Source organism: Balaenoptera physalus (assembly GCF_965194825.1).
Source record: "Balaenoptera physalus genome assembly, chromosome: 7".
Lineage (NCBI taxonomy): Eukaryota > Metazoa > Chordata > Mammalia > Artiodactyla > Balaenopteridae > Balaenoptera > Balaenoptera physalus.
This window is the reverse complement of record NC_138886.1, coordinates 32,806,872-32,819,564: the sequence shown is the minus strand read 5'-3', so window position 1 is coordinate 32,819,564 and position 12,693 is coordinate 32,806,872. Positions and strand designations below refer to the sequence as shown.

The window sequence follows — 12,693 nt, the reverse complement described above, 5'->3', positions numbered from 1 at the left end:
TGAAATCATGGGCTATTGGCATACATCAATGCAGATCAAAAGAATGAAGAAGGGGAAAGGAAAAGCAAGTGTCTTTTTAAGAAAAAGAAAAGGAAGGTAGAAAGGATACACTTCTGTTTAATAAAGGTATAATAAGAACAACCACAGTCATCTTTAACAAAGACTTTAAAAAAATCTAATAAATCATTAAAGGCCAATACTCTTAGATATGAGGAAAAAACCCCTTAAATCCAAGGTTTCTCTGCTTATTAGACAAACAAAAATAAAATGAAATATTCAAAAATTAAAATAGGAGTAAAATGTAATTATTCAAATGTGAACATAAAGAAAGTCAGGTCTGGCAACATTAACATCAAGCAATGCAGAGCTATACAAGTCAAAGAGTATGAAACTGTTAACTTCATTCCTTTATCTCCAGGCCCTTGCACAAGGAAGCTTGTAAATAGATATTAGCAAGATGTGTTGCGGAAGTGGAAGTAATGGGCAAAATGTACATGGGAAGGGATGGCTTGCCTGCCAGGGCCCCTTGAGTGTAAGATCATTTTTTAACTAGAGAGGACACCTATTTTATCTTCCCAACTCACCTTCTGGGATCTGCTTCCTGCTCCTTCCTCTGTACACCCTGGACTCCTTTCTCCCAGCTATACAATTCCTGCTGCTGTGTGATCCTGGATCCTACCCACAGTTGATGGGAGCCAACCTGAGCCCGGCAAACCACAGTACCTTGCCTCCTGACTTGCTTCCTTACTTTCAGGGAAGGCACCTGAACCAAGAAGGTGATGTCTTCAATGATGTCTTTTTTAACGCTGAAAAAGGCTGGTTCCTCTTTGATGATGGAAAAGTAAGATGGAGGTTCTCGGCTGCTATTGGTGGTCATGTTTCCTACCACGAGAAAGAAACTAGTCTATAATGAAAGACAGTGACGTCATATATTTTAAAAAATAGCTTCCTAGTGGCATGTGAATTCCTGGTTCCATTTGAACCTCAGGCCTAGCTATATACCTGCACTTCCCCTGTTTCAGTTATGTAACTTTTCCTTGAATCATCTATCCCTGTAGCTTCCAAAAAATTTCCCTTTTCTGCATTAGCTACAATTGGGTTTCTGTCACTTGCAACCAAAAGAGTTCTGGCTAATACAGTTACCTTCTTCAAGTTTTAAAATAGTGGTATGTCCTGACATATGATATTGTGTTAGTCTACTGAATTGAAGTGTTCAAGTTAGGTTTCCAGGTCCCACAATGAAAGGGAGCATATAATTTGGCTGAAAGCAAGCTGGACAACATGGTAATTTGGTTTGAAAATAAACATAATCAGTTAGTGACTTTTTTTTGAAAATTACTATTTTTTTTGGTGTATTGCTAGGCAGTTTTGCAACCTTTTCATATGTCTACTTTTTTCTGATTTTTTCCTTGTCTTTACTTTTTAAATTTGCTTTTTAAAATTTTAAATATTTACTTTTAGAATTTAAAGTCAATTATTTATCTGCTAGGTTGCTTGTAGTAGCAAACAGTTGGAGCAATCATAATATATAATAATAAGGGATTAATTAGAACAGACGATACTTCCCAAATAGGGCAATAGTTGGTAACACAAATGTCTAAAAATACACTGTAAGAACATAAGTGACCAATAAGATTATCTTATGCTTTCTTTTATGTTTGAATTTTTTTACCTTATGAGAAAAATCAGCTTATGGCATATCAGAAAATACAAGCAAACAAAAGAAAATTTTAATGCCTATGGATTAATCACACCCACCTGGGGACAACCAATGTTACCTGGGGACAACCAATGTTATCACCTTGGCGTATATTCTATTAGAAACTTTTATAATTATATATATATTCTCACATTTATTCATTTAGAAAACCTTTTCTATAAAAATGGGACTACATCACTTGTGCTTTTCTTAAAAAAAACTTAATGAGGTATAATTTACATGCAATAACATGCACTCATTTTAAGCATACATTTGATTAGTTCTGACAAATTTATACACCCTTATAACCACCACCATGATAAAGATATAGGACATTTCTATCATGTCAAAAAGTTCCTTTGTGCCCTTTCCTAGGCAATCTCTCTCTCACCCTGGGCCACAGGCAAACAGTGATCAGCTTTCTGTCACTATAGATTAGCTTTGCTTTTTCTTTCCTTAAGGTTTCACATCCATGGAATCATACAATATGAACTATTTTGTGTCTGACTTCTTTCACTCAGCATGTTTTTGAGATTCATCTACATCATTGTGCTTATCAGCATTTCATTCCTTTTTATTGCTGAGAAGTATCCCATCGTATGAATGTACCACAATTTGTTTATCCATTCACCTGTTGATGGACACTTAGATTTTCAGTTTTTGACTATTAATGGAAAGAGCTGCTATGAATATTTGAATAAGTCTTTGTTTAGGTATATGTTTCCACTTATTTTAGGCAAAATATCTAGAAGTGGAATTGCTGGGTCGTGTGGTAAGTGTCACATTTAATTTTGTAAGAAACTGTCAAACTGTTTTTCAAAGAGTTTATTCCATTTTCGATTCCTATCAGCAACGTGTGAGAATTCCAGGTGCTCTACAGTCTCACCAACATTTTTACTGAGTCTTTCATTTTATGGGTGTGCACAGATATCTCACTGTGGTTTTAATTTGCATTTCCTTAATGACCAGTGATGTTGAACATCTTATCATGTGCTTATTGGCCATTTGTATAGCTTCTGTGAAATGGCCATTCAAATCTCTGCCCATTAAAAAATGCGGGTTGTTTGTTCTTTAACTATTGAGTTGTAAGACTTCTTTACATATCCTGGATGCAGGTCTTTACCAGATATATTAAATATTTTCTCCCAGGCTGTGACTTTTTCTTTAATTTTTTAAAAAAAATCACTGTTCTTTGAAGAGCAGTGTTTAATTTTGATGAAATCAACCTACCAATTTTCCCCTTTATGCTTTGTGCTTTTTGTGTCCTATCAAAGAAATCTTTGCCTACCCCTAAGGTTGTGGAGATTTTCTTCCATTTTCTTTTCTAACTTCTGCAGTCTAGCTTTTACGTTTAGGCCTATGATACACTTCAAGTTCATTTTTGTATACAGTGTGACGCAAAGGTTAAGGTTCTTTTTTTTTTTTTTCATACAGATATCCAATTGTTCTAGCACCATTTCTTGAAAAGACTATCTTTTCCCCATTCAATTACCTCGGCACCTTTGGCAAAAATCAACTGCCCACATAGGTGCAGATTTATTTTAGAACTCTATTCTGTTGGATTGATCTATTTGTGCATCCTTACTTCAGTACCACACTGTCCTGACTGCTGGGAAACCTGATATTGAGTTATGCAATCCACAAATTGAGAAGGGAATACTACTTGTTGGGGTTGCTTAAACATTCTGCCCATCTCCCCATGGTGTGAGTTTCCCTGGCGAAGGTAGACTTCCAATACTACTCTTACTGGGATCCCAACAGACAGGGGCAATTCACCCTGACCTGTGAAAGACGGCCTTCATCCCTAAGAAGCTCATGGCACTCTACAGTTTACACATCAGCTTCACATCCTCTGTCTCACTCATATACTGATTCAGTCCCCTCACTCACTCTCTTCACAACCACCCTATGGGGTGGGCTACTTAGACCTGATTATACCCATTTTATAGATAAGGAAACCTAGACTTTAGAATTATCACCATCAGGACACCTTCTCAATAGTTGTGGAACCCTGAAATTCTAGTTTAAGTAACACAGAAAAGCAAAGGCCGATCTGACTTCATCAACTTAGCAGTCTGCTCTAATTCTGCCTGTAAATTTCTTGGGTGAGTGGCAGGCCACAAAGGTAAGTCACACCTGTGCTACACCTGTGCCCCCCCCAAAACCCCAACACACACAGACACACACACATACATATACACACACATACATACACACAACCCCTGAGAGACTTCAGGCTATATTTGTCTCAAATGACATCAGTGGCTAGCCTAGTGATAGTGCTTCCTACAAGACAGTTCAGCATTTGCTTGTGGTCCTGTTTCTGGGTCACAAGACCAGTTAACCCTTACTGTGAGCCCCACGCAATCCCCAGTCCGCTGGACAAGGACACAGTGCTGGCTCTAGCAGCCCCTTGGCTCGGAGGCAGCGTGGTAAAATCTCTCCCTATTTCCCCTGCCAAGGGTTGCTGTTTAATCAGAGGACAGTTGTCACTGAGAAAGCTCCCCACCCCTCAGCTAGCAGGCAGGAGAGCACTGGTGTCTGGGTGGTGGCACCCTCACAGGCTGCTGGGGACAGAGCTGCAGGGGACTGAGGTTAGGAATGAAGGAGTAAGAAGTTCAAAGGAATTCGCAGGATATAAGGGGTTTTGGACAAAGTGGAGGTGGAGTGAGGGGCTTCAGAATGAAGTTAGAGGAGGGCAGCAATTGTCCCTCTGTGTGACCTCAGGCAGGTCCCTTTCTCTTTTTGGGCCTGTTTTCCCATCTGTGTAAGAGCAAATTAGGTTGCGTGATCTCTGGGGTCCTAGTCAGCTCTGAGTCTACTTGATTCTGGGAGTTGGAAATGCAAAGAAAAGAGGTCACAGGACAGTTAGTGATGTTGGCAGAGGTGGACAGAGAAGGGCTGATGGTCATGAACAGGGATGGGGGAGTGTCCAGGTGCCTCATTTTCTTTATGGAAGGAGAAGACAGTAAAAGTGAAACTGGCATACTGGCCTGTTAGAAGGTGGTGAGGCATTTACTGATGAGGCATCTGTAGTACAACTGAAAGAACTGTTGACTTGGTCCAGGGCTTCCTGGCTGTAAGCCTCAGTTTTTCAACAGTAAGCATGGCTACAATAATTGCCTGGAATGATGCTGTAAAGGGCAAATGATACAACCTGGAAAGGGCTTTGCCAACTCTAAAGGCTGTCCAAATAGGGCTTCAGTATCATTAGTCATTAGATCCTTTCCAAACAGGAAGCACCACAATACTGCTCCCCATCAGCCGAGTGAGTGGATGTCTTTTCTAAGTACATGCCTCCAGCCCCACCTCCATCTCGTGTGTGTGTGTGTGTGTGTGTGTGTGTGTGTGTGTGTGTGTTAAGGGTCAGAGGTTGCATCCATGTGCACAGGTGAGTGAGCCGTCACAGGTAAACAGTGACCCCTTTGAAAGAGAGTGCATGAGAAAGAAGCTTCCATCTCCAGCTCACCCATCCTTGGATGGGGGTGGGGACGTGACAGTATTTTCTGGTGTGGATTTTTTCAAACACCCAACTCTTAAAACCTTTTGAGTTACATCAGCTTGCATTTCTGCTTTGTGCAAGGAAATGACCCTGATAACTCCACTAGTACTTTGAATGACCCAATGTCTGCTACAGTGAGGGCAGGTGGCATGGCCTCCAAGCAGCGATTCTCACGGGGTTGGGATAGGGCAATGGGGTGGATGTGGGACATCAGCACCTCTTTTAGGGTCAGAGCACTAATTTGAAGATAGAAAAGTGTCCTGTCCCCCAGCTTTGATTTGACTCAAAGAATGCTATATTTATGTTGAATTTCATAAATATTGAAGGACATATGATATTTATGATTGTCAAAGGGGAGCTGGCTGAGAAATTCTGGAATGTGCCATCCTGGATGGATCAGGTAACTGTGGGTTGAATCCTGGTTCACTCACTTTTCAATTGTGCCCTTGAGCAAGTCTTCCATCTCTCTGAGCTTCTTTGTGTATAAAATGAGGTACAATCATACCCACCTCACAAGACTGCTCTGAAGATGAAAAGGGAAAATGAATAACAAAGTCTTTCTAAACCTGAGGACCTGAACAGGTGTGCCTGCAGTCGGGTAGAGGACTTCTGACTGAATACACACACAAGGAGCTTGGTCAGGGTGAAGGCAGACTGAAGAACGGTAAAGTGGTTGGACTTTGGAATCAGAAAGCCTTGAGACGCTGCCCATCCCTCCAGGCTGTGTGACACAGGCAACTGCTTAACCACACTCATCTCGAAAGGGAAGAGTACCGACACCTCATAGAACTGTTAGGATTAAATGAGTTGTCTGATATGTGTCTCACGGCCCACAGTTAAGTGCCAGAAGAGTTACTACTGTTAAGGTCCTGGACAGTTCACTTCAGTCTTCCATGCTTCTATTTCCCCTAACTTCTCCTTAGTTCTGGAAGCTGTGAATACCTCCTATGGGCAAAGCTCCATCCTAGGTCCAAGATGCACCAGAGGCTGGAAGCTCAGGCAGGGCTTTGCATCCTTTCCAGATCTGTGGTCTTACTGTCACCTGCTGGGACTTCAGACAATGAAGGGAAGTTAAACTTAAGGCCCATGAACCCAGGTAGCCCATTTTGGAAAGATCTGCATAAAAATGGTCAAATAGGCAAAAGTTTTAGTGCTTGGAATGGGTAAGCATCAGTTATGGCTCAGTGCATGACTGAGTCTGTCTGTCCTAAACCCAGTGGTCAGAGCCATCAGGCCTTTCTGGAAAGGCTGCAGTTCCCTGGGAAATACATGCACCAAGCCACAAAAGATGGGTGCCGCAGACCGGCTGCAGAAAGCTAGAAGTTCCTGGCGGTGAGGGGTAAGGAACTGAAAAGCACCAGTATGGGGTCAGAAGGGCCAAGACAACTGATGGTTGCAAGGCAAGTTTATTCAAAGAGCATGAATGTATATATAGGTTTAGTACGGAACGAATACTAAACAACAAATCAGTAAACCTTGTATTTCCACATAGTTCTGTCGCCACTATCTATGCACCACTATCTATGCACCACTATCTATGCACCACTATCTATGCGTCAGCATGCCTTATGGGCCATTCTTTGGAGATGCAGACTTCCCCCTCAGGGCAGCACGTCCTTCTTCTGGGGAACAACCAGGGGCTCTTAGATTCAGAGCAGGCACCTGGAACGAAACTGGCTGCAAGCCATTTTCCTTTTTTACGCTCAATACCGCAGCGTCAGGAGTGCATACCAAGAAAGAGACAAGCAGTTCTCCGGAAAGCAGAAAGCTGAATAAGCTTACAGCTTGGGGGCCACCACAGATGGGATGACGTACTTTACTGGATGGCAAGCTTTCACAACGCCAAAGGAAAGAGAACTCAACTGAACTTTTCATTCCATAAAAGACTCAATAAACCTGACACTCTCATTTTAGAGAACTCCTTACTGGTACAGTCATTTCATTTCATTAAAATGCTCCTGTGAGAATCCAGTCTTTTCAAATGTAATGAAATGTTAATGAATACTAAGTCTGACAACATTAAATTTGGTAGTGATTTAAACATTAATAAAATAAAATAAAATAAAATAAAATAAAATAAAATAAAATAAAATAAAATACTCCTGGGGTATAGACCGACGTGATAAATCACAACCTGAAACTTCATGCTCTAAAGAACCCCAAAGAACAATATAGTAATGCAGCACCAAACCACACGGAACTTCGACAGTAATTTTTGATATCCCTAAATTGCAAAATAGCTAGTATTTATATACCCCATACTATGTGCCAACTACTATTTTAAGTACTTTACATATATTATGGTAATCCATCACAACCACCCTATGAGGAAAGTACAAGAGTAGTTACTCCACTTTACAGATGAAGAAGCTGAGGCCCAGAGATTAAGCAATTTGCCCAAAGTCACACAGGCTGTTAGGCTCTCAAGTCTGTGCTCTTAGAGTTGATTAATGTGGAACCTTTGGCTAGTGATTTTTGCTATTTCTGAAAATGAATTTAGCTTTAAGGATATGTGGGAAAGTGCTTTATGTTTATTTGTACTTAGACCAATAGGTAAATAATGAACTCTAAGACTGGTCAGTGCCACCAGAAGGTCAGAGAACGTGGAAGGGGAAGGTCACTTCCAGTTCAGGAGCTGGGTAGAGGGTCAAGGAAAGCTTCATAGCAGTGGCATGAGGCAGGCCTTGAAGGATAAAAAGCACTTGTGTCTTACACTTAGCAGGCGCTTACTTAATAAAACACAAATATTAATGAAGCCGATGACTCAGATAACACTAGGAGACAAACCCTAACCAAGATGCACACTGCACACGTGACAATAGCCATTCATTCCAATATCCAGTTAACTCTAGTTTCTGATTCAGGCTTGGCTGTCTATAGTCCTAACACCACCACAATAGATCACAGAGGCCAAAATCTAGTATTTTGTCTCTTCCTATGATAAACATCATTTATTGTCATGTCTGTGTGCAAAAACACAACAAATCATCTTTGTTAAAAAAAAAAAAAAAACAAAGCATTATTGCTATGGATTCAGGCAAAGGTATGACTAACAAAAATTTCCTAACAGAGGTCAATGAACACTGAGGTGGACTGATTCTGGAAACTACAGTAAGTGTCTTTTCATTACACTATGAAGCCAAATTAATCAACTTTGATGATGACACACTTAAAGTGTTAAAACCAAATAAGGCACAATATAACTCAAAATTTATAAGTAGAGCAACAATCTAGAGAACATATAATTAAAATATTCTGCTGAATGTGAAATTGTACCATATTTATATCTTAATCAACACTGGTAAGACTCAGAATTATTACAGTCTAAAAGATACTATTTTTTTCTAAAAAAGCAGACTGGGAGATATGGGGTACAGGAAGGTGATTCAGATTCAAGATTCAAGTATGTTAAAAAAAAAATCTCTTCTGCCCTAGATACTAGGCTTTTTTTCTTTGGTTTCAAAACTGGGTCAACAATCTACAAATGTGATGTTAATGAATACAGCATAAAGACCTGAAAAAAATCTGATTATACCAGCAGTTTGGTGACATATTGGTAAAGCTGTTCTGTAAATGCTTCAGGGGAAAACTTCTCTTTCACCCTGGCTCTTCCGGCCAGTCCCATTGTGGCCTTTAAGGAAGGTTCATGGATGAACCTTTCTATTGCTTCTGAGAAGTCAACTGGGTCAGGCTCACACAGAAACCCTGTGATGCTGTGGACAATGGACTCCAAGGGCCCGCCTGAATTAACAGCAATGACTGGGCACTGCATGTACATGGCCTCCAAGGGAACGATGCCAAAGTGCTCATTGCTTGGTGTGTAAAGCACACATGTGCAGCCGTGGAGGAGTGAGATTTTCTGTTTGTCCGAGCAAGACCGAAGGAAAGTCACATACTGGCCTAGGTCAGACTGCTGGACCATTTTCTTCAATTCCTGGTAGTGTTGTACATTCTCCAGGACTCTCTCATCATAACCACCTGCAATGATCAGATGAACTTTGTCCCAATCTTGGGATGACAATCTTCCACGCAGCTTTACTAGGGCTTCTAGTGCCAAAGTCAGATTTTTCTTCCTTTCATATCTGTTGATGGAGAGGAGTATGAATTTTTTCTCCTTGGGGACTATGTCATCAAGCTTTTCAAGAACAGCTGAATCAAAGCTGGTGATATTCAGAGATGGGTAGAGGACATCGGGGTCTATGTGAGACAGGGACTTGAACGTTTCCTTAAAAATGGCAGCTGTGAACCGGCTGTTGACCAAGATGCAGTCTGCCATGCCTGTGGTGTACTCCTCTACCCAGTCAATTGGGGCCCTGTATAGGCGTTTAATAAAAGAATCTCTCTTGGTGAGAAGCAGATCTGGGAAGTGACAGTAAAACAGGATTTTCTTACGCCGTCTGGCCAGCTTGAACACTGGGATACAGGCAGACACCTAGCCAAAGCAAAAATCAACATCAGATGAAGTGACTGGTCGACTAAACTTCAACCAAATCAAAGAAACAGATACCTACCCTGCCTGCTAGTCTGTGGGCCCTTCATGGGCAATGTCTGGTTCTTCTTTGTGTGCCCCCAGACTCTCACCTGGTACAATGCCTGGTGTACAGAAGGCTGGTAGACAGTTTCTGGATATGTGCTAAATATTTAAAGCTGCAAGTCCAGTGGTTTCCTCTAGAACAGCACTGTCCAATGGAAATAAAAATCTACTAACTACACTACCAACTTTTTAAAGGTTAAATTAATTTTAATGTATTTTATCTAAAATACTATCACTTCAAAATGTAATTAATACTTAAAAAGTTAATGAGATCTTCTATTCTTTTTTTCTTTTTCACATTAAATCTTTAAAATCAGATGTGTATTTTACACTTACAGCACATCTCAGTTCAGACTAGCCACATTTCAAGTGCTCAAGAGCCACCTATGGCTAGTGGCTACCACACTGGACAGAGCCACTCCAGGATCTTCCTCATCCTAAGGAAGTGAATGAATGAACTACAGTAGTTTAGAGTGTAGGCTCTGGAATCAAGATTGGCAGGGTTTGAATTTCAGCTCTACTAGCTAGCTGTGTGACCATGACCAAGTTATATACCTCTCTCTCTGGGCCTCAGTTTCTTCTGTAAATTGGTGGCAATTCCAGTTTAAAAAAAAAACCCATATAGTTTTTGTCATTATTAAATGCACTGGTGCATATAAAACGTGTAAGAATTTAGCACACACTATGTGCTCAGTATTTATTGAAATGTTAACCATAATCATTACTAGAAACTTTCCTGTTGGGTAATCTTTACAAGTCAATCTCTGGCTCACTTAATACCTGAAAAAGGTGAGCTTTAGGGATATTGAGTGATTTATCCAAAGCTACTTAGAAAGTAGCTGATATAGAACTTGAATCCAGGTCTCCCACTTCCAAGCTCGGTTTTTTCTCTAGCCACTACAGTCTCAGTTGCCTCATACTTACTGACTAGTTTTACACATGCAGGATATTTGGTAAGTGCCCACGTTTCTCAAAAAGAAATAGCTTGTACACAAGCAAGGATGATCAAAAGTAACTCAGAAGTAATAATTAAAGAATACAAATACAAACGTGATGCCATTTCCACCTATTAGTTTAGCAAAGATTAAAATGCTGATATCATCCAATGTGCACAAAAGCATGGAGTAACAGGCTCTATCACTGTGGGAGAGTAGAATGACAGAACCTCTTTGGAAGGCAAATTTGGCGAAAGCTATTGACATTTAAGATGTACAACTCTTTGACCTACCAATTTTGACCTACCAATTTTATTTCTATGAATTTCAAAGGCCATGCTTGCAGAAGTACAAAAAAAAAAGGCATAAAGATGTTCATTACAACACTGATCTATTCACAAAAAACTGGTCACACTGATACTGTCCTTTAGCAGAGAATGTATAAATTACGGTACAGTCAAACAAAAGCAAATTTTCCAGCCACTATGAAGAATGAAGTGAATCTCTAATATTGATATGTAAGGATGTCCCAAGTAAAAATTTTTGGTGAAAAACAGCAAGCTGTCCAATAGTAGGTGTGTCATAATCCTAATTATTACAAATAAGATGTGTCTATGAACAGACATCATATGCTGGTATAGCCACAGACAATTTCTGAAAGCATACAGAAGAAACTGTTAACAAGTGGCTGTCTTTATGGAGTGGAATTGGAATGGGGCTTTTTACATTCTAGCCTTTCTTATTATTTGAATTTTTAGTCCTGAGTAGGTGTTACTTTTTAAAATAAATATTTTTTGGGGAAAAAAAAAACCACAGAGAGTCTAGAATAGCTAGAGCCCAGATCCAGGTGGACATTACCTACCAAGGTAAAGAGCCTGGATTTTTCTCCAGAGACTAATGGGGAGCCATGTTAAAGTTTTAATAGGGACATGACATGTTTAGCTTAGGGCTTTATTAAACACATGACACTGCTGAGGAACGGAGTGGCCTGACAGCAAATGCTACAGTGGGATGCATGTGGCTTGGAACTAGTGTCAAGAAGAATAGTGCAAAACAGGGAAGACATACAAAACATGACTGAAGGCTGACTTCTAATGCTTGCGTTTCTTAGAGCGAGCACCAAGGCCCATATGCTTCAGAATCTCCCGATGATCCAGTGAAAATGCAGATTTCGGGGCCCCACCTCAGGGGCCCAGGATGAAAACACCTGAGGGTGGGGCCAAGCAATCTGCCACTTTAACGGGTCCACACTAAAGTTTGAGAACCACAGTCTCACTCCCACTTTGATCTCTCCAGATCAGTTCCGATCTTTCCGAACCACAGACAGGGAGAGATCAGCAGAGGTCATGCGGCGCGCCCTCCGTAGTGAGAAAAAGAGGAGCGGCGAGGGCCGGTCGTGGCCACCTCACCTGGTCGCACACTACCACGTCGAACTCCTCGTCGCCAAGGAACAGCACGTACAGAGCCAGGAAGATCATGCGCACGTAGGCGCAGATCGCGGCGCCGCGGCCGCCCCAGCCCAGGCTGCGAGGCAGCCAGTCCCCGGCGCAGCGCACTGGCAGCTCGCGGCTCTCCGCGAAACAGTGGCCGGGGTCGTAGTGCGCCGTCCAGATCTTCACGCTACATCTGCGCGCCCGCAGCGCCAGCGCTGCGTCCACAACCAGCCGCTCGGCGCCGCCCACACCCAGGTCCGGGTGCAGAAACAGCACGGACGGTTTAGGACCCAGGTCCTCATCTTGGCCCTGCTCCTCCGCCATAGCCCGGGAGCCGTACCTTCACCTCGCACGCTTAAGGGCTTCCGCGCATGCTCCTTCCTCCAGCTTCCCAGCTGGCCCTAGACGGGGACCGACCACGCCCCGCGGCGCGTGCGTCGGTTAGGTCACGTCAGCGCGAATCTGTGGGTGCCTAGTAACTGCCGGAGGAAATTTCTCGTCTCACCATGGCTAGATCCTCCCATTGGTTGAGACTGGACTCTAGGAAGGACGCTGTGATCCAAAGGAAAAATACATGAGGTCTGTAATTC

General features: G+C 41.8%; 2 protein-coding genes across 4 annotated transcripts in view; both read right to left on the bottom strand.

Moving 5' to 3' along the window:
* LOC309663964 (uncharacterized protein) overlaps positions 1-12,693 on the bottom strand; it is an 88,158-nt gene that overhangs the window by 24,251 nt on the left and 51,214 nt on the right. For 2 of the 3 annotated variants that reach the window (XM_082468802.1, XM_082468803.1), the window contains exon 3: positions 585-882. In XM_082468802.1, coding sequence (XP_082324928.1) covers positions 585-882 — 298 coding nt within the window. Of the gene's footprint in view, positions 1-584; positions 883-12,693 lie in introns of those variants that run through there. The other variant, XR_014265523.1, reaches the window with a different exon arrangement.
* On the bottom strand, positions 8,120-12,492 carry ALG2 (ALG2 alpha-1,3/1,6-mannosyltransferase). The gene is made up of 2 exons (XM_082468707.1): positions 12,080-12,492; positions 8,120-9,633 (listed from the first exon to the last, which is right to left on the bottom strand). The coding sequence occupies exons 1-2, from the start codon at positions 12,425-12,427 to the stop codon at positions 8,731-8,733; spliced, it is 1,251 nt and encodes a 416-aa protein (XP_082324833.1). The 5' UTR covers positions 12,428-12,492; the 3' UTR covers positions 8,120-8,730.

Excerpts from the sequence above, each read along its gene's own strand:
- ALG2 (XM_082468707.1), bottom strand. The coding sequence starts at position 12,427 with ATGGCGGAGGAGCAGGGCCAAGATGAGGACCTGGGTCCTAAACCGTCC. Across the intron at positions 9,634-12,079 it reads ACGTGGTAGTGTGCGACCAG|GTGTCTGCCTGTATCCCAGT; the intron begins GTGAGGTGGCCA and ends TGCTTTGGCTAG.